Here is a 20,081-nt window from a genome sequence, read left to right as displayed (position 1 = left end):
TTCCGGTCCTTGTCTCTGTGGACTCGGGTAGAAACGTGAGCTACTACAGGAGATTCCTGATCTGGACTGCGTCTTCGGGTTCCCCGGTGTCTGTAGTCAGGTTGAGGTGAGCCACACCGGGGGTTGAATTTGGGTGAACTTTGTATGTACAAGGACATGCATAACAGACAAGAAATTGTTGCTATCCCCAAACAATTTTCTTTTCTAAAGCACTAGGGGAATGGAAGATTTTCCACTTCTCTTTGGTAAGGAATGTTGATTTGGGTCATAGTACAAAGTATATAGGGAGGGTAGTGCAGAGAGAGAGCAGAAAATTGTGTTCTACTTTCCAGAGCACTTCCCTAGGCCATTGTTTCCTCCTTTTTAGAGAGATGCCATCCGTCAAACCACTTGATCACCCTGGAGGACCCGCGCAAGGAGGGAGGCAGTTATCCCCACCAGCTCAGGCCCTTACGTGCTCGCTCTAGCTGCACACCACACGGGGGGCTTCAGCACATAGCCTGGGGTGAGCTTTGGCATCCCAAGGCTCCTCTCTTCTAGACTTGCCCACTACTGTGAGGTGTACGAATGAGGACTTATTTCTGGTTGTCCAGCAGATACTGAGACACACTTGCACGCTTGTATGAACACACATACCTCTCAGAAACACCCATTAGTTTTAGACAGTACAGTCAGCATCCTTACTGGGGTGGGGAAACGTGTCCCTAAAAGCAACATAATTGCACCGGGAATAGTTCTTTACAGAATATCATACAGAACAGCATCAGGCTCCTCTCGTTCTCAATTCTGTGCAGATCTTGAAACCTAACTGCACTTTTAAAAGAAAAAAAAGGTAGAGTTTTTCATCACAAGTCATTTGTCCATGACAGAAGCCTTGAAATTCTGCTTTCCCTGACACTGGGCATAATGAAGTGGAAGCACGGTTTTGCGATCCTCCAGCCAGCATTTGGAAGCGGTAGAGGGGCGATTCTCTTTTCCAGTCACAAGTGTGTGATACCCTAAGAGCCCGTGCCTTCAGACACAAACAGGCTGGGAGGTGGGCAGGACTCAGTCCAGAAGATGGCGCACTCTACTAAAACTTGTATGTTCTCCACCTTCTCAAGAAGAAACTGATATGTATCTTTAGGAAATTGATTTGCCTTCCCCTCCAGGAGATCAGGACAGACACACCATCCTCAGTGCCCATCCTGCTGCTGCAAAGTCTTCTAAGAGTTAATTGTCATTCAATGATAGTACTTATCTGTTTAACAGATGTTCCTCAATCCCCTCCCCCCACCCCCACCGGCCCACAGCCTGTGGAATTGGATCCATGGCAGGTGTTACCTGGCACCTGGCACACAGGTTTTTGGAATGCTCAGTGCTCAGAATGGGCTGCATTCAAGTAGAAAGCTACTGGGAAGGGGAGGACTTGGAAAGGCTGCCCCAGCCATGGTTCCAGATGAGAAATACTGACCTTTAGACCAGAGTTCTTGGCTAGAGAGGAGACTGAAGAGGAAAGCGCTGATGGTGTGGGACCAGAAGGAAGCTTTGCACTAGTTCTTCCTTGGGTGGAAGTGTGCGTTCTCCTTAGCTGTTTGCCCCTCTTACTTTCCCTTTGCAAGGCTCTGTGGGAAGGATCCGGCCTTTTCCTCCCCTGGCCCGGGGAGCACCTCCTACAGTGAGGGCTGGCACTCCATGAAGAGCTGTTCAACTCCTGTGAACACCTGTCCTAGGTGGGCCTGTCAGAAGCAGCAGATGAAATTTCTCAGAGGCAGGATCACTCTGATGTACAGCAAGTAATCAGGGCGAGTCAGGCTGCCCTTGGGCCCTTAACCCGGCCTTGCCCCTGGCTCCTCCCGGCTCAGCTGACTGCAGAGTCGTTCTAAACCAGTTTTGGCTCTGAGCCCTGAGGCTTCTCTCCTTCTGCCACTAAGCCTGGCACTTGGCTCAGGCCTGGGAGTCTTGCTGACTGTATTTCCTCCCCACCACCTCAGTTCTTCAGTGGACGCACCCACGGTGGGACACAGTACTCTATGCAGTACATTGCACGTGGGAAGCCCTGGTGCCTTCCCTCCTCAGAGCCACTTTCCCCTTCTGAGTCATGTATTCTGTCTCCTCACACACTTCCCCTTTCCTGGGCTGAGAAAACTGCATTCAATTTCTTGAACCCTAAGAACAAGGCATCGATAAAGCAACACACGCTGCCATTCGGGGCACCGACTGACAGCACGAATACCCGTTAGCTTTCTGGGAACTGCCCTCCTCAGGGGGGCAGCAGCTTATCTGGCCTTGTCTTGAGGGGTGAGTTATACCGTATTCCCTGCCTATTCCAGGCCTCTGAGATTTCAAGTGAATCAAAGCATTATCTCCTTGACCCCAAAAGTAATCCTAAACTAGGAGTTAGCAAGCTTTTCTGTGAGGGGCCAGATAGCAAATATTTAGGTTTGGTGGATGATAAGGTCTCTGTTGCAACTACTCAAGTCTGCTGTTGTAATGTGTAATGTAGGTAATTATTGAACATTCGAGCATGGCTGGCTCTTCCAATAAAACTTTGTGGACACTGAAATTGGAATTTCATATATCATGAAACACTGTTATTTTGATTTTTGTATTGTTAAAAAATGTTGAAATCTTCCATATTCAGTGTGGTATTATTGACTGTGGTCATCATTCTCTACATGAGATCTCCAGATATACAAAAAGTAAAAATTATTCTTGCCTCGAGGCAGGCCATATTTGCTGACCCATCCTAGACTTCTAGGTCAGACAGGTGAGGAGTTCAAATCCTTTCTTAACCATTCATTGTGGGACCCTAGAAACTAAAATTCTGATGCCTAAGACTCAGTTTTATTAACTGAGATATTAACTACCTTGATGAAAATTAAGAATAGTATATAGGTCAGTGCTCAGCGCACAGTAGGAACGCAATAAACGGACCTTCCTTTGCAGTCAGGCTTCAGCATGAAGTGCGCACTTGATACTTAAGGACAGAAGCAGCTTTCTCTCAGCTCTGGGGCAGCCTAGTGATGTCACCCAGATGACTGTTTCCAGGGCTCAGGATACAGGTTTCTGTATAAAGTCGTCAAGCATTGAAAGGCTAAGTGAGGACCCGCTCCCCCCGGAGATTCTGTGGCTTTGGGACACACTGTCCCCACAGAGCTCCCGTACGCCTCATGTGAATGTGCAGTGGCATCACTCCTGCCTTCCTAGGATGGCAAGACTGCAGAGCCCCAGAGATGGTGCCTGAAGAGGAGGCTGAGGAACAGAATCCATTTGCTTAGAGACTGGGCGCCGGCTAAGGGAGCCTGTGCGGCTGACACCTGGCTGTGGCTAAAGAGGGGTAACCCTACCCGGTAAGTGACCGCTGTTCATGAGGAAGTGGGGGCAGGGTGCCTTCCCAGCAGGTCCCCATTCTGGTCCAGCAGTGGCTGCACTCATAACCTGAACTAGAAGTAACCCAGTTACTTTGCAGCCACTACGGCTCATCTGTGGAGGGTTGTTGGCTGGGGCATCATCTCCCTCAGATCCCTCAGGGGTTGCTGCATGCAGAACTGCTCAAAGCAGTCTGTGCTGGGTGTTCCCATCTTCATTTAAAATGTATCTAAATAAATAAGACAAATGGGGGCAATGCACAATATAGGGAATATAGTTAATGTAACAACTTTGGTGACAGATGGCAGCTAAGATGTGTGGTGAGTGGAGATCACTTCACTTCCTCCTGTGCAAATGCTGATGCCTAGGCTGCATAGCTGAAACTAATATAAGAGGGTATGTCAAGTGCACTTGAATATAAACAAAAAATCCCAAGAAAATTCACTTTCTTTAAATAAAAATGTTTCTGTGTGTATGGAAAAATCCAGAGAAAACAGTATCAAAATAAGTGGTTACCTTTTGGTAGTGGAGAACATAGGATTTCTTTTTTCCTAAGAATAAACATGTATGACATTACTTAGAAAAATGTACAGAACAAGGGAGTGGGCAGGGGAGTGGCGGAGCGGGATGTAGACGCTGCTTCGCTAGAGACCCCAGAGGCCTTTGTGCCAGCGAAGAGGCTAAGCCAAGAACCCGAGGCCACCCGGCAGGTGCCTACCGGGCTGCAGAGGTCCGGGGCCTGACTCCATCAGCCCAGATTCCTGATGTGGGAATGCTCACCTTCTGTGCTGTTCATATCATCTACAATCATCCCCTTTGTTGTCTCATTCTTTAAAAAAGCTTTCTGTGATGAGCAGCTGGGCTGAGGGGACTCAGAAGAAAGGCGGGGGTTGTATCCCTCCGTGGGCTGGAGTTTGAAAGACACAACGGCCTAAACCCTAAGGCCAGGGTTTGGTGGCAGTAGCAGGAAGTCCAAAAGCAAAGGAGATGCATCTCAGGGGGAAAAGTTGGGCTCATTCGCATAATTAAACGTTTCTTCCTTGGACACTCTCCTTCCAGAGGGCCTTAATTTTATTTTTTGTTTTCAATCAAACCTGGAGGGCCGTATTTTAAGTAAGCTGTTGCTGAATCACGTCACATTGGCACCACCATAGACATCCACCTGGGTAACCACACCTTCACCAAAACCAGGCTCCCCTGGCCCTCAGTGGCGCAGGCACTGCCTCGGCCCCTCCACAGTGTGACTTGCAGCTCTCAGAAAGGAAAAGCATCACCTCCCCTTTGAGAGGTCAGGGCCCCTGGGGCATGGCCGCTGGCTATGAGGCAGGCAGACCTCACCTTTTCAGGAGAGGCATGGAGTCTGGGAGAGCAGAGCTCAGGAGATTCCTCGTACATCCCTCATACGCTGTCCTCGGAAACGAATGAACCAAGCTGACTGAATCAGGGACCTGGTTCCCAGACCTGGGGCAATCCTGAACCCAGTCTGAATTCAAGGTCTGCCTCTAAAGTAAAGATTTCAGTCTTTGGGAAATTGGTGTGGGGGGTGGGGTGGGGAATCAAGGAAGGGACCTTATTCACAGGCTCGGCCCAAAGTGCCTGTTGCCAAGGGAGGCAGCAGCTTTGAGGGCAGAAAATTTGATGTTCATCCGGTGACTGTTGTGATCCCTGCGGCTATATGAGGGTGAGTCACAGGGAAAGAATCAGAGATGTCTGATCCTTTCTCTGCAGGAGAAAGGGCATCGGCACCCCTGGGCACCAGGCGAGGCGGCAGCAGGAAGCCAGGTGGAGACCCCCATGGGGAGAAACAGTCACTCCTCTGAGAGACGTTTTTCAGCAAGACAGAAATTTTTATTGCACCTTGTGGAAGTACAGACACAAATCTTTGAAAGGCAGTACCATTTTATTTAGTGTTGTAGGACATTTTATGCTACTTCTTAAGAACAAAACCAAAGAAATTCAAAATTCCCAAAGTAACAAGGCAGGAAATACTTCTATAACCCCAAAAGACCGGGCAGTCCTTCAACCAGAGGGAAGAAGAGGTCAAGTTATAGCTGACGTAATAGATACCGAGAAACCACCAAGGGGAGGCTGGTATGGGTACTAGGAGGGTAAGTTCTCCACTTAAGGCAATAAATCTTTCAGCCTCGAGGGATCTATCATTAATTAATACTAACAGGGAAAGAAAGGTCAGTCAGGGAAAGGGGCCCAGGGAGGGAAGATCCTGCATAATTTAACATTAAATTGCCTCAGGCCTTCAATCGTTTGTGGCTGAGTGTCATGGACCTTCCACTCCTGTGCCCCTTTAAGCTCCCCCTATTAGCACATCTGGAAGGCACACACACAAACCCACACGTGCGTGCATGCATACCCTCTCCACTCGGGGTCAACAGCTGTTTGGCATGGTAAAGGGCATGCCTTCTTGCTCCTCCATTCTGCTACCAGATGAGGTTAACACATTAATAAAAAGGAGGGTGGGGCACCTGTCAAAGTCCAAGGAATGAGATGATGTGAAACGACCGGGCAAAGGATAGACAGACGTTTTTTCAAGCTGATCAAGTGAAGTTCACTGCAAGGTGTTTGCTGTTTGTTGCTTCTCAAAAGCACCAACTTCTCTTTCCAGGGGTAGCCAGGCAAGGCCAGGAAAAGAGCTGCCCCAGAGCTCAGTCTCCTCCCAGGGCCGGTGAGTTAGGTAGTGTGTACAGCGGCCGGGGCCAAGTCCCATCTCTCCTTGCGTAGACTGGTGTATGCCCTCCGACATACGCCGTTACAGGAGCACCACACTCCAATTCCCCAAACCCCTGCCCGTGGCTCAGGGCAGGCTAAAACTGTTCGCAGAAAAATTCTCCCTCAGGTAGTACAGTCCTCAAGGACAGTTATTCACTAATGACCTCCAGGTTACCTACTTTTGATAGGTGCAGGAATGCTATCGGCTGCATTTTTTTCCGGCAGTGGCAGAGCCAGATACTCATGAAATAGAATTGTCCTTCATTCTCCAGAATCCCCAGGCATGTCAGAGCACAGGAATCCACTCTTGCACTGGACAGTGCTTCTCAAACACTGACCGAGGTTCACACCCAAGGTGCTAGCAGATCTCTTCTAACCACCACCTCTCATGAACAATGCAGTTCTCCACACCAGCTCTTCAAAGAAGAAACCATTCAGAGCACAGCTGCCACCCAGCTGCACTTGGGTTATCACAGTCAAAATACGTTAATGTAAGTAAAAAACATTGGGGTGCAAATATATACATGTACATTTTGTCAGAGTTCCAGTGAAAATAACAGTTCTCTTTATAGGTATGTAAATAAATTCCATAGCACTACAAAAATATGACATCTGAGAATGGTCCTCAGTACTGCAGGAAAGTATTAAATAAAATAGCTAGAGATAATTAAAAGCTAATTAGATAAATCAAGTTACAGTCTCATCCTTCAGATTAAAGTGCTCCGGATATAACTGATGTTGCAGCGAACAGGATCCTGCAAAGGGATTCTGCTGCCAATAATCTCTTGCCTCCTGACCACAATATAACAAGAATATACAGAGAAGAGGTACCTAATTTAATAGCTGCTATTATCTCAACCCCTGCCCACCCCACTGGCCTGTGGTAATCTTCCCCCAGCAGAGGGCCTAGATGTGAAGAGATTCTGTCCCAAACAGGAGGGGAAAATGAACGATGCAGAAACATTCTAATTCCAATACAGGGTTACTAACAATGGAATTACCAGAAGAATCTGAACTGGAGCTATGAGTTGAGAAGTGGGGTGCAAGTATCCTAGTTTAAAAAATATATGGGTTTAATCTAGCTTTAAAAACCCAGCAACCCAAACATTAAGTATCACCTTCTTGCTCTTCACAAATTTCTAACAAGGGGGAGAAATGCCAGAAGTGCTGCCACAGAAACCAGGGAGCCAGGTGCAGGCCCGGGGGCAGAAGGCCAAAGGGAGCCTGCTGAAGTCACTCTGTCTCTGGTGGGCTGGTTTTAGTAAATGCCTGGGTCACCCAGTCCCTGTGAAGGCGCGGTCTAGGCCATTCCAGCCAGCAGGAACCCTGCTGTCATGAGGAGGGACTCACCACCCCTGCGCCCGACTGAGTGCAAAGTGACTCTCTACTTCTCTATTCTACTTTTCACCCCTCATAGATGGGCCCTATGGAGTGAAAAAAAGGACAGTTTAAGACTAGAGAGCACAATTTAAGACTGATGTTTAGAAAAGGCAGCTGGCTCAAAATCTAAAAGGCACATTCAGAGGCTTCCTCTGAACTCCTCTGCTCCAGTCAAAACAAGACCAAGTCTAAGAAGCCCAGTAGGTTCACATGGTATCAAAATTCAGCATCTGCAGCCGTAAAGCCACCCCTGAGCTACTCAAAGCCAAGAAAGCATGTGTAACATGGTACCAACTGCAGGGTCCTTCTCATTTCACCCCAGACTTTAGTGACTGGGGGATACCTATTTTAAAATGTCAGCATCAAAGAGAGAAAACCTGTAATGCTAAAATACATTAATACCCCATGTGCCATCTGAATCTCTGGGCCAGGATCAGATTTTATGACCATGTCTGTCTGGTCAGGGCATAAAGTATTTACAACATAGTTAAAGGCACAGTGGCATTTAAGAATAAAACCCTGGGAATGTACAGGAAAAGATTCACTGTAATAATTAACCTGGCTTCCAATTGGTAGCACTGACTCTTGCCAGGTAACATGCAAGGGAGACGGTTGTTCGGAGCCTGGATGCTGGCTGTCAAGCACACTGAGTCCTTGACCTCGGGAGCAGGCGGAACAAACTCCCAAGAAGTCTCAGTGCTGTATGCCGGCGGCTCACATCTTCCCTGCTTTTCTGCCGACCTGAGCTGGAACTCGGAGGATGTTGGGGGTTTCTTCCATGACCCTGACCAGCAGATTGTCGATGTAGTCTTCCAGCTCACGAACCTGAAACTCCTTCTTGCTTATCATTTCCTTCTGCTTGAGGACCAGCTGGATCAGCTCCTCGTGCGTCAGCTGTGCATAAGCAAAAGCAGGGTCCGAGGGGGTGTATTTCTTTGGAGAGGGGGAGACGGGGAGAAAAAAAGTGATAACATCAGCAAAGAAGTCAAATATCTAGAAGAATACAAAAGAAGAAAACGGTATTAGTGACCTGGGTCTCCAGGGAATCTGTTTCAGTTTAGGTGGTTGGGAAACAGGTTCTCAACTGATGGGCGTTTTCTGTAAAGGGCTCAAGAGCAAATACTCTAGGCGTGGCAGGCAGTGTATGGCTCTTTATTGCCTGTTCTTCATTGTTTTGTTTGGATTTTTTGCTTTATGACCTTTTATAAATGTAGAAATCGGACTTGGGGCATAGGCTGCAGACCCCAGGACTAAACTCTGGGCTTCGTGTTTTGGATAATGCAGTAAGTGGAGGTCTGTGAACCTGAGGCATAACCAAAGGTCAAATGCCAGTGCTCACAGCTGGGCCCACGCTAAGGTGGCCCGTGAAGAAACCCTAGGGACAGAAGGTGCAGGAGGCAGTGCCCCCTCCCCATCTGACAGGTGGCCGTTTATCCCAGACCCTCTGCTGCTGCCTCAGCTACCCACCCTCAGGAGGAGTTGCTGATTAGGCTGATGCACTGGCCCCCCGGAGACCCCGCTGTAAGTCATTTCATACTCAAAAAGTATGCAGAATCAAAGTGAAGTGCCACCATCCCACAGGCAGCAGCCTCAGACGTGGATGGCATGGCCTGGGCCAGGGCACAGCAGTCCCACTCCTGCAGAGAGCGGAAGCCCTCAGGAGTCACCTCACTAGCATTTCTTCTGCACAACTACAGCCCAGATGTAAAGTGAACAGGCCCGAACCGTGAGGAAACACAGATAAGGACTAAATAAAAGGCAACGTGCTCTACCACATCTCCAGTATGTGGGGAGCCTTCCTTTCCCAGAAATCTGTGGCCTGGGAGATTTAGGAATTTAAAGAAACAAGGTCCTGGAGCAAGCTCAAGGCAAGTTTGTCTGTAGAACTCAGAGGCCACCACAGCTTCTGCCGGGAAGGCCTAAGAGACTTCCCTTCACAAGAGGAGGCTAAGAGCAGAATCAACATTCACGGTCCCCCGACAAGGTGACAGAAGCTCCAGTCAGTCCAGGGATGTAAACTGCCAACACACTAGCCAGGAGTCAGAGGTCCCAGCCCACCTGTGCTGGTTATTAGGAAGAAAGGCACGGGGTTTGCAGCAGGCTTAGAAACACATGCTGACATTTCTGTAAAGAGTAGTTTTAGCCTAACGGGCTGCGCAGAAAACTTAATTTGTTGAAGGCATATATTCACAGTGTACCTCCTCCAGCCCTCAGGCACTCTGTCTGTGACTTCCAGAACAATCATCAACCAAAGGGCTGTGTGTCTGGAAAAGAGTTTGGGAGGTTGGTTGCATAACCCTGTGAATGTACTTAATGTACTAAACTGCACACTCAGAAATGGGTTAAGATGGGAAATTTTATGTTTATTTCACCACAGTTTTTAAAAGTAGTTGCATGTCTGTTCATGTATCTTACACTATGAAAAAAAATAGTCTGCGAATAACAGCCAAGAATAAGTCCTTAAGCGTTTTTAGATTGTACCTGTCATATAAGGACGCTATTTATTCAAAACGTATGGACTTCATTAAGATACTCTGCAAAAGAGTTTGGGAGCTAGAAAGATGGAGAGGCTGACACCCTGAGGGAGGGGCAGACAGGTGCCAGGGCCCCACAGTGTCTGACACACACAGGGCTCACTGACAATGATCCGGGCTCTGGGGTCAGAGTCCAGAGGTGTACAATGTGCTCTAGGACCTGGACGAGCAAGAGACTGCCACTGCTAGACGGAGACCGGGACAGACTTTACAGACGGAGTGACAGCTGAACTAGACCCTGGAGATGAATTAGCATTAATTTCCCCCCTCAAGTAACAGGCTTTTGTTTTTAAGTATAAAAGGAGTATTTGCTCACCATGGAAAAACTCAAATACAGAAGAGGGAAAAAATTACTTCCTATAGCTCCAACATAGGAGCTTCTGGTCTCTTATTTTCCTGGCTTTGTTTATGTTTTAAAACTTTAGCATCATGCAAAATATACCTTTATAGCTTTTCTAAATTATTATTTTGTGAGCATTTTCCCATCATTATTTTAGCAAAAATTGCTCTTTAAGTGGATGCTTAAAATTCCGTAATATTTTAACCATCTTGCTACTGCTGGACAATGAAGGTATTTTCAGGTTTCACAATTTTACCACTTTTTCTTTTAAAAACACAAACATAAATCTTTGGTCACATCTATACATATCTCTTTAAGATAAAGGCATAAAATTGAAAAGGCATGCACCCTTAAGGAACTTCATGCAAACTGTCAAATTGCTATTCAGTTTGGATTCTGTAAACTAAAGGGGAAAGTATGTGGGGCTTTGAAATAATTAGAAGATCCGAGTAATGAGACAGTTTAACAACTTACAAAATAATCCAGCTCAGCTACACAAAACACCAGCCATGGTGAGGAAGAGGTACAAAGACAACACCCATTAATTCAAGAAACAAAATACCCACTGTCACATATTTCCTTCCAGGATTTTTATACTGGGTTGGTTCCCTATAAGTTGTAATAATAGTGTTGTATATACAAATTTGCACCCAACTTTCTCCATATACTATGACATGGTTTTGGGATTTAGTTGTCTGTATTATTTCAAAATGAAAGTTAAAGCCACCTGGATAAATAACACACTCCTGGTTATAAATCATCACAAAGGACAGAGGCCCTAAAACAATTTAAAAAATAAAAGCTATTACAGGAATGATGCAGTTAGCTTATCATAACTGTAGCTATGCAATTTCTTTCCCTAACTGCTCTTGCTGTGCAACATTCCGGAGAGTAGTTATTTTTATCAATATTGTAAAAGCCTTAGGACAAAGCATCTATTATGCGGCCGGCCAATCGCAGCCTCCAGGAAATGTTCCGTATTTACCAGAATCTTTCCTAGGTATGATCCAGGACCAAGAGCTTTGTTACAAGCAGGCAGGCAGGCAGAGGGGTGGCAGTGGGGCTTCAAAATCATGAGCAAAATAAGCAGCAGTTTGCCTTTGTCTGAAGGCAAGTTATTCTCGCAATCAGGGCCAAGAGATAAGCCCCTGATTAAACAAGCTTTGAAAAGTAAATAAAATGGGAGCCAAGGGTCTTGCTCACTTCCCGAAAAAGTGAGGTGTTTGTTTCTGTTTGGAGCCAAGCTGCATTCCATAGTAAAAGGGAGAGGGAACAGAGGCTGCTAACTGACTCTACTTTTCATTATTGTCCCTTTTATGCTGTTCTTTTTGCCCAATTTCTTGGTAAACACAGCTAATTCCAGGCAGACAAATGCTGCCTCTTCTACACAACCACAGAAGCCAGCCAAGCTGGGCTGGTCAAGCACATTTCCAGGCGACGGCGAAAACAGTAGGTGCAGAGTTCTGGCTACAGGATGATGCCTGCTCACCACCTGCCTGTACAACCTCACATGTACTGCAAAGGAAGAGAAAGCAAGACAGCTAGAAGATGGCTAACTTATTTTTAGCAGCAATTCATTATTCCCACTCAGCCTCTTTACTTGCAACTCATATCCCCAGTTTTCAGCAAACCTTTTAGCCCAGCTCCTGGTGGCATAGGTGCAAAAGCCAGAAGCAATCAAAATGATCCAGCACTTACAGCATGCTGGCAGGAGTGAAGGAGACACAGGCAAAATATTTTATTTAAAAAACACAAAAGCTAACAACCATTTGATCAATAAATATGAGAGATGCCCTCACAAAAAAAAAAAAAAAAAAAAAAAAGGACAGACTTCCAATGGTAAAATAAATAAGTAACCAGGATGTAATGTATAGCATAAGGAATATAGTCAAGATATTGTAACAGCTTGGTAGGGTGATAGCTGGAACCTCGAATTATGTATATAAATGTTCTACTACTGTGTTGTACACTTGAAACTAATGTAATGTAATACTGTGCGTCAACTACCCTTCAATAAAAAATAATTATTTAAAAAAAAACAAAAAACAAAAAACACAAAAGCCATTTGATATCCTGGAGTCCACAGGACCAGACAATCTATGACTTAATGAAACTTTTAGATGCCCTGAACTAAAACAGAGATACAGTTTATTCCTACTGACTGCAGGCCCCCACAACAGTCAGAAAATCCCTCTCCATACATTTGAAACACAATACATCCTTGCCCACTAAGTCACTAATTCCCCAGCAGATCCTTCTGCAGTCATGTGATGATGAATCAAAAAACCAGAGGTTTGTAACAAGGCAGTATTCTAAATCTTTCTGATTTCAGAACCAGAAAGGGCAGGATGGAGACACTTTAAAGCAGAGATCATCTGGGCAGATGGTTTTGGTTTTGTGGGGAGGAGTTGTTTTTTTTTTAATGTTACTCAAGCTTTTTAAAGATAAGAAATCCTCTTAATTGAGCAATATTCTTCCTGGAAATTTAGCTTAAGGAAATAATCTATAAGAAGGGGAAATGTTCTATGCAAGAAATTGTTGACTACGGTATTACCCACATTGGAAACCAGAAGACAACTTAAATTTTATTTAACAAGGAGATGGTTAAGTAAATATTGGTATAACCATTTCAAAGACTAATTAACTAGCAACATGCAAAATTGCTTACGATAAACTACTAAGTGAAAAGAGAATTGTGGTGTGTTCCCATGTGGGTGATGGAGCTGGAAAATCATCATTTTGCAACTACTGTATTCATCATGGATACTAAAGTCTGTGAGTGGATGAGGATGTTGATGAAGAATAGGGTATTTACAAGTCTGAAATGAATTCCACACAAATTTCTTCTTAACTGTAAAGGGGAAAAAATAGCAACTGTACATTGGAAAGCCTGGTGGACATCACCAAAAGTTAAGTCATCAGAGTTAACACCTCCACTAATGGGATAAGCTGATATAATGCACCTCTTCAGATGATACACTGAAAAGGACCATGATTTGTATAGCTAACTCCTGGCAAGAGTGTACACGCTCCACTAAACCGTGAGGAAACATCAGACCAGTCCAAACCGAGGAAATGTCTACAAACAGCTAATCGACACTGTTAAAACATGGCAATGTCTTCAAAGACAAAAAAGGCTGAGTAGCTATGCCAGAATAAAGGTGACTGGAGACAAGACAACTTACCGAGTGATCCTGGATTAGATCCTGGACTGGAAAAACAAAACAGAACAAAACAAACGAAAAAGGACACTAACAGGACAAATGGTGAAACTGAAATATGGACTATAGATGAGAAAAGACTGCTATATCAATGTGAAATTTCTTGATTCTGATAAATGTCTTTGTTCTTAGGAATTACACATTTAAGTATTTAGGACTAAAAGGGGCAGGATATATGCAACTTCTTCTCAAAGGGTTCAGAAAAACAAACTATGTATTTACAAAGACAAGATGGAACGGGGAAGGGTAACAATGATACAGCAAATCTAGTAAAATAACAACAGGGATGAGAGGTACACAGGAGTTCTTTGTCCTATTCTTGCAAGTTTTTTTAGCTTTGAAATTAACTTCAGAATAAAGTTACAAAAGAGTGTATCTATGCAATGACTACAGCTACAAGAATTTTGCTTTCTTGCCCAAAGATAAGAAAGGGCACAGAGAAATGAAAACATTTGATTGGAATGGGCCAATTTGGTGGGTAACATTTTCTTCTTATTAAAAAGTACCCTTGTCGGTCACGCTGCTTGAGACACAAAATAAATCTCAACAAAAACTAAATAATTATAAGGGGAAAAGTACTTATCCGGTGGAAAGCATAGGGGCTGCCAAAGATTATCCAAAGACGTGAGACGCAAGGCTTAGCTGCTCTTGGCATTACCTCCTGCCCGAGGAGATATATATAATGGTGGCTCCAGAAACGGGTTTTTTTGTAGGTCCCTAACTAACATGCTTTCTTCTGCGAGAAGACATACCTTCATCATAGCCTCGTTGATCAAGTTCTCACTGATGATGGTGGCAGTTCCCAAGCTGGAGTTAGCAATCTTGGTGGCTGTTGAGTTCATTGGCTTCACAGGATGGAGTCTAAAGAGAAGGGGAAAGGATCCTGAGACCTTTTTCTAACAGCAAAACCAAGAAACTGTCCATCTCATGGACAGAAGCCAGCAAGAGAGACAAGGGAGAGTGGTGACACGCTGTGTTCACAACTCGGGTCACGTGCACGCCAGTGTTCCTGTGGAAACGAAAGCTGTCAGCCACATCCAAGCCAACAAAGCGCCCTATCTAGCTAGGAATCCTGACGTTCTCACAAAACCCGCAGTCTCATTATCAATGTCAGGAGGATATAAGACAGTCTCGTTTTTGGAGGCACGTACAGCCTAGGACTTACTGTGGGAGTCCCTGCCGAGCTTTCTGTTCAGAGCTTTTCCTGTGCAGCAGTAGAGCTGAAAACAGACATCAGGTGGAGCTTAAAGTAAAAGCTTCCACGACTTCTAGGTCCTGCCGCTCAACCTCAGGGGGTTGCTGAAACTATTAAGTTACCCATCACAATAACATCTCTGCAGTGTGAAGGCTCCAGGTCTGACTGGGCAGAACAAATCCTAAACTATCTCTGAAGACTTCCTACTACTCCGTTCTGGCTGCAGACACAGAGAAGTGTCTTGAGGTGGACAGCCCTTTTAAAAGACGTCCCACCAGTGAAACGGGCGGGTTACACCATCAGAACACCTGGGCACTTAGAAAACCGTAACCTCTGCAGGCAGAAAGCAAAGACGAAACATGGCTCATACTTATGAAGACAGTCTTCCTCCGACTCTCACCTGTGCTTGGCTGACCCAGTTCCCACGCTCGGCTGAGCTGAGACTGGATGTGTCTCCGAGGGTGACACCCAGGCCTGAAGAAGCGGCTTCTTCTTGCCAGGATTTTCCACTTTACCAGCGGAGCCCTCTGCTGCTGCTTTTTTTTGAGATTCTGCTGCATGGGTGTGGTGCGTGTCAGCGTGTGGATGGCTGGGGACAGCATGTGTAGCACAGAAGGTCTCAGAAAAGGACAGGCTGAATGTAGGAGAACCGAGGGCTGTGTCAAGAGGCTGACCTGGCCGCCCATCTCCCATCAGATTTTCCTCCTCGCCTCCACTGGGGCCTGGCAGCTGTTTACCCAGACGTGAGCTCTTGCCAAGACAGGGTCCATGAATTCCTAAAGCCACAGCCCGCTCTGCAGCAGCTCGAACAGATGCTTCGGGTGCTTTTGACCTGAGGTCACGCAGGCGCTCTGCGGGTGCTGCCGAGCCGTCGGCCTCGCCCCGCCCCCCCTCTTCCTGCTCAGGATGAGCGGGTGACGTGCTCGAGGGAAGAGCCCCCGCTCCCAGGGCTGCCCTCTTGGCTGTGTCCCTGTCCCCTTCAAACTGATCCACTCTTTCGTCATCTGACGTGACTTCAGGAATGGAAGGCAGGGTTAAGTCCAGCTCGGCCATGACTGGAGATTTAACAGCTGAGGCAGACTGAAGCTCGCACAGGGGGTCGGACAATAAACCTTCATGATCATTGGCTTTGCTCTGATTTAGAGCCAGGAGGGTATCATCTGCCTTAACCCTAACGGGTGGAAGGCCTCTCCCTGAGCTCGCTTCATTTGCCGGGCCGTCTGGGAGGCTCTCCTTGAGAGAGAGGAGGGCAAGCGGGTCCACGGAGGCTGGCACACTGAAATCCAACGACCTGGGCTCACTCTCAGCCCCTGAGGCGTGTGTATGAGGAGGCGAGGCAGGCTCTCCGGCTGACACACCTCCCACGGCGTCCGCTTCACCCGTCAGCTCCTGGGAACCGCTTCTGTCCTCTGCCACCAGCCCAGTGGACCTCTCCATCTCCCCTTCTGCAAAGAGCCGCTCGGAAAAGGACACCCACTTCTTGGTTTTCTGTGGGCCCTGCTGGGCACTCACACCCACCCCTTCCCCTCTCTGCACCACGGCGTCAAGGGGGAGCACCGACTCTCCCGTTTCAGGGATGGCTGTTGCGTCTTTCACGGCACATGCCATCCCACCGACCCTCACCTGGTTCTCCACCAAAGACCTAGAAGGACTCCCAAGGTCTGTGCCCCCACCGACTGGAGCCCTTCCAGCTGGGCCTTCAGTCCTGCCACTTCGGTGTGAGAGGGTGCCTGTTACATCTTGGGCCTCTTCACATGAAAGGATGTAGTCCTGTTGTTTTTTGGGGGGAAACCTCTGAAGCTCCTTTTCTTGTTGCCCCATTTCAGGCCACTTCAGGAGAGACTCTTCTGGGTCATGATCGCTTGTATTCTCCTCTGAACCTATCTCACCGGTCTTCCCCGCTGAAGAATCTTCCGTCTCTTTACGTGCCGGAATGGGGGGCTGTTTGGAAAGTGACCCCGAGGCACAGGAAATAGTGTTTGGAACTTCGGCTAAGCTCTCCTTTTGCAACCCTGCTTTCAGGAGCAGAGACAGGTCTTCAGGGCTGGCCCGGCTCTTGTCTGTGGAAGGCCAGTTTTCAATCGGCGTGGACGTGGAAATGGGAGCCGTTATGGGAGATGAGAAAGAGGAGAAGACAGGAGAGTCAGAGGACAGTGCCTCTGAATCACACCCTAGTGCAGATGGGACAGGCATCTGAGCAGAACTGGGAGGAAGAGCAGAGAAAAGGACAGGATAGTCGGGGGAAGGAGGGGGCCTGGCTGTGGGTTGGACCTCTGGAGACACTTCCAGTCTGCAAAAAGGACAAAATAAGGTCTGCAGGTCAGTTGCAGATGCATCGTGAGAGGCCAAAAACATGTAAAAATAAAGTTGTTCCAAAGGGGAGAACTTGTTTACACTTGGGCAGTACCTTAAGTTAAAGAAAGAACACCACTACTTAACATACAATATGGACACTTTTACCACCAAGTGTATCTGCTACACAAAGGCCTGTTGCAAGAGAAACAGAAAGACCCAGGAAAAGCAACAGCCTACAGCCTCTTTTGGTGATAAACAAAAGCATCTAAAACCTTCAAAGCAGTCAGTAAAAGATGCCCAAGGCAACAGACACAGATTTTGAGAAGGAATAGTCTACACATTCTGTGTATGTGTGTCTGTGTGTGTGTCTGTGTATGCACATGCATGTCTGTCGAAGTAAACAGAATCTCAAAAAAAAGTCTCTCCCACCCAGACCACATAAATGTTTGTGTTAATGTGAGTTATGTTAAAAAGCAGAAACCTCCCAAGATTCACTCACTCAGGCTCCTGCAACAAGGTGCAGAGTAAACACAGCAAACTACCAGGCAGACTTGAGAGTGGACCAAGGGTCCCTTATGCCAGTAAACCAATGCCAATGTGCAAGGAGGAAAGATAACATCGGCCCCTGAGGTAAATATGCGACCAGAACCTCCTAAACACTGACTCTGCACATTCTGCAGTCAGAACCTGCCATTCCCGGCTTGCAACACTCCAAATTGACTGCAAACCATGACATTCCACTGGGGGTGTTATTATCTTACTGAGATGGATGGACCATGGCCACTGGCAATGGCTTTGGGCTGGGACACATCATGGCAATTTGCACAGGGTGGGCCAGGCAGGCAGTACAATGTAAGCCTCGCCCACCTTTGGCATATGCAGGCCACCACAGAGCAAGCACGAGGTGCTGAGCACCGTGAACAGTGAGGTGGGAAGGCGCTGTGTGGGAAGGGCCTAGACTCACCGAGGCTTGACGGCTTTGGTCTGCGGGGCCCTCATGGAGGTGACAGGTGGACGTTCTGACTTGGGCTGTGGGTCAGCTTCCAGTTCTGTCATCTGCGCTTCTTCAAAGGGGTTCAGGGATTTACCCGATCCAGAGACAACGGCAGGCGTGTCTTTCTCAGATCTTTTCCTGAGGTCGTCGACAGGCCCCGACGGGACCTCCCTGGGTTTGCCTCCTGTACGCATGCCTTCCTTCCCAGAGATGGCAGGAGGGCTGTCTCCTCCACCACCCTTAGCCACGTCCTTCTTTCCCGTCACCAGAGAAAGCAAAGAGGACTTCTTGGTCTCCTGCTTCTTGCTCTCTTTGGTTTCTTTTGCAGCCTCCAAGTTCACTGGAGCCGTGTTCTCCCGAACATCTCCACTGACCGCAGGCTGGTAGGACGGCAGGGACATGGATTTCAGGGCGTCCTTCGTGGAAGACTCCACGGCAGCTCCCTCCCCAGGCTCCTTCCAAGACTGAGCAGCCAGGTTTTCAGAGGATGAGAACAACTGCTGCCTCCTGAAGCCCTGGGGAGATGGGGAGGGGGAGGGGCTGCTGTCCTTGGTGTCACCCTTGGCTTCCAGCTGCTCCATGTAGACGTGGTTCCCATTGATACAGACATTAGATCGGGAAAGGAAGTCATTCTTAGACCGAAGGCCACCAAGAAAGGAGAGCCCTTCCTTCCTGGGAAGGCTGAGGTTGGCCTGGCTCAGTTGCTTAGGGTCTGCACTCACCGCTCTCTTGGGAGATGTGACTGTGAGGGAAAAAAAACAAAGAACAAAAGGGAACAAACAGGACAGGAAGTTAAATGGGTCCTTCCCCACTGGCGGGGGTGGCATCTGTCCATGTTTCTATACACTTTGGGTTGTCGCAGCTGGGTGGGGGTGGTAGTGGCATCTAGCAGACAAGGCCAGAGATGTTCGCTGCCCAAGACCTTACGAAGCTCGGACAGCCCCACAACAGAGCGTTATCTGGCCCAAAGCATCCATAGCGCCGAGGTTGAGAAACCTGCATTTCACCTATGAAAAGGGCAGCGCTCTTGGGACAGTAGCGGAATCTGGCGAACAGTACAGATTCGGTCACTGAAATTTGGTCACAGAATTGGAATACATGGTTAATTCAGAGTTAAGGGAACTGGATTCCTCAGCTTTCATTAGGGAAGATGTATCCCATGAGGGTTAAGAACATTAACAGGAGCTCAATAAATATCTGATGAATTAATGAAATATCAGAATTAATCTAAGGTTCCACGGTTTTACCCCTAATAAAAAAAACCTGGAGGCACTCAATTCTGTTAGCACTGAAGGCCTGTACTAATGCACATCGGTTACAGAGCCAGACATTTGGGAAAGGGAATTTGCACATTAGAGAAACCAGAGGGCTTAGAACTTGAGAAGGCTTCCTGACCAGGACTACCCACCCCACCACCCCCACCACCTTCACCACTGCCATTGTAGTAACTGAGGAGCTCAGTGACAAATCTTTCTCTTAAGACATATTTGTTTCTTCTGTCTCAAAGCAAAGCGGACTGAGCTGAGGGGAGAGACCGAGCAGGGAGGAGAGGGAACTCACCCTCCGAGGCAGAGGAGGCCTCGTCCTGGTTGTCCTCGTCCTCCCACCGGGACTGAAAGTCTCCAGGACGGAGCAGCACTCTGTCCGGCTTTGACGTCGGCAGAACAGACATGGACTGGGACAGCGGTGTTTTCTGCAAATTAGACTTGGAAAACAAGGTCTTGATCTTGGACTTCTTTTTCTTGTCTTTCGAAGGAGACTCGTCATCGCTGTCAGCCGAGGGCGACACACCGGGGACGACCGCTGAGGCGGTATCTGACACACCGTCCTTGTGCTTCCCCTTGATCTTGTCCTTCAGTTTCCCAAACGGGCCCCGAGACTTGTCCTTCATGGAAAGGTCGAACATGCTGGCTGTCATGTTGTTTCGCATGAACTGGATGTCAACCTCAATTTCTCCTCGCTCTTTATCCTTCTTTCCGGGTTTGGATTTCAAGGCATACCACCTACAAGGAGAAAGGCAGAGAAGGTATCTTTGAGTTGCAGAACC

The 20,081-nt window shown here is 47.3% G+C and overlaps 1 protein-coding gene and 1 long non-coding RNA gene across 3 annotated transcripts in view; one reads left to right on the top strand and one right to left on the bottom strand.

Moving 5' to 3' along the window:
* Window positions 1-27: 27 nt before the first annotated feature.
* Window positions 28-5,525, top strand: LOC130684362 (uncharacterized). Its single transcript, XR_008998611.1, has 2 exons — window positions 28-106; window positions 3,190-5,525. It is a non-coding gene; the product is annotated as an uncharacterized LOC130684362 (long non-coding RNA).
* Window positions 5,231-20,081, bottom strand: part of RAB11FIP1 (RAB11 family interacting protein 1) — a 27,556-nt gene continuing 12,705 nt past the window's right edge. Inside the window, exons 2-6 of one of the 2 annotated variants that reach the window (XM_036899181.2) lie at window positions 19,595-20,037; window positions 18,005-18,776; window positions 15,146-17,035; window positions 14,303-14,411; window positions 5,852-8,388 (exon numbers count right to left, since the gene is read on the bottom strand). In XM_036899181.2, the coding sequence (XP_036755076.2) occupies window positions 8,170-8,388; window positions 14,303-14,411; window positions 15,146-17,035; window positions 18,005-18,776; window positions 19,595-20,037 (3,433 nt within the window). In that variant the 3' untranslated portion in view covers window positions 5,852-8,169. Of the gene's footprint in view, window positions 8,389-14,302; window positions 14,412-15,145; window positions 17,036-18,004; window positions 18,777-19,594; window positions 20,038-20,081 lie in introns of both variants that reach the window. The other variant, XM_036899183.2, reaches the window with a different exon arrangement.

Source organism: Manis pentadactyla, chromosome 7 (assembly GCF_030020395.1).
Source record: "Manis pentadactyla isolate mManPen7 chromosome 7, mManPen7.hap1, whole genome shotgun sequence".
Lineage (NCBI taxonomy): Eukaryota > Metazoa > Chordata > Mammalia > Pholidota > Manidae > Manis > Manis pentadactyla.
Note: the sequence above shows the minus strand (reverse complement) of the source record. Positions and strands in the feature narration are given on the sequence as shown.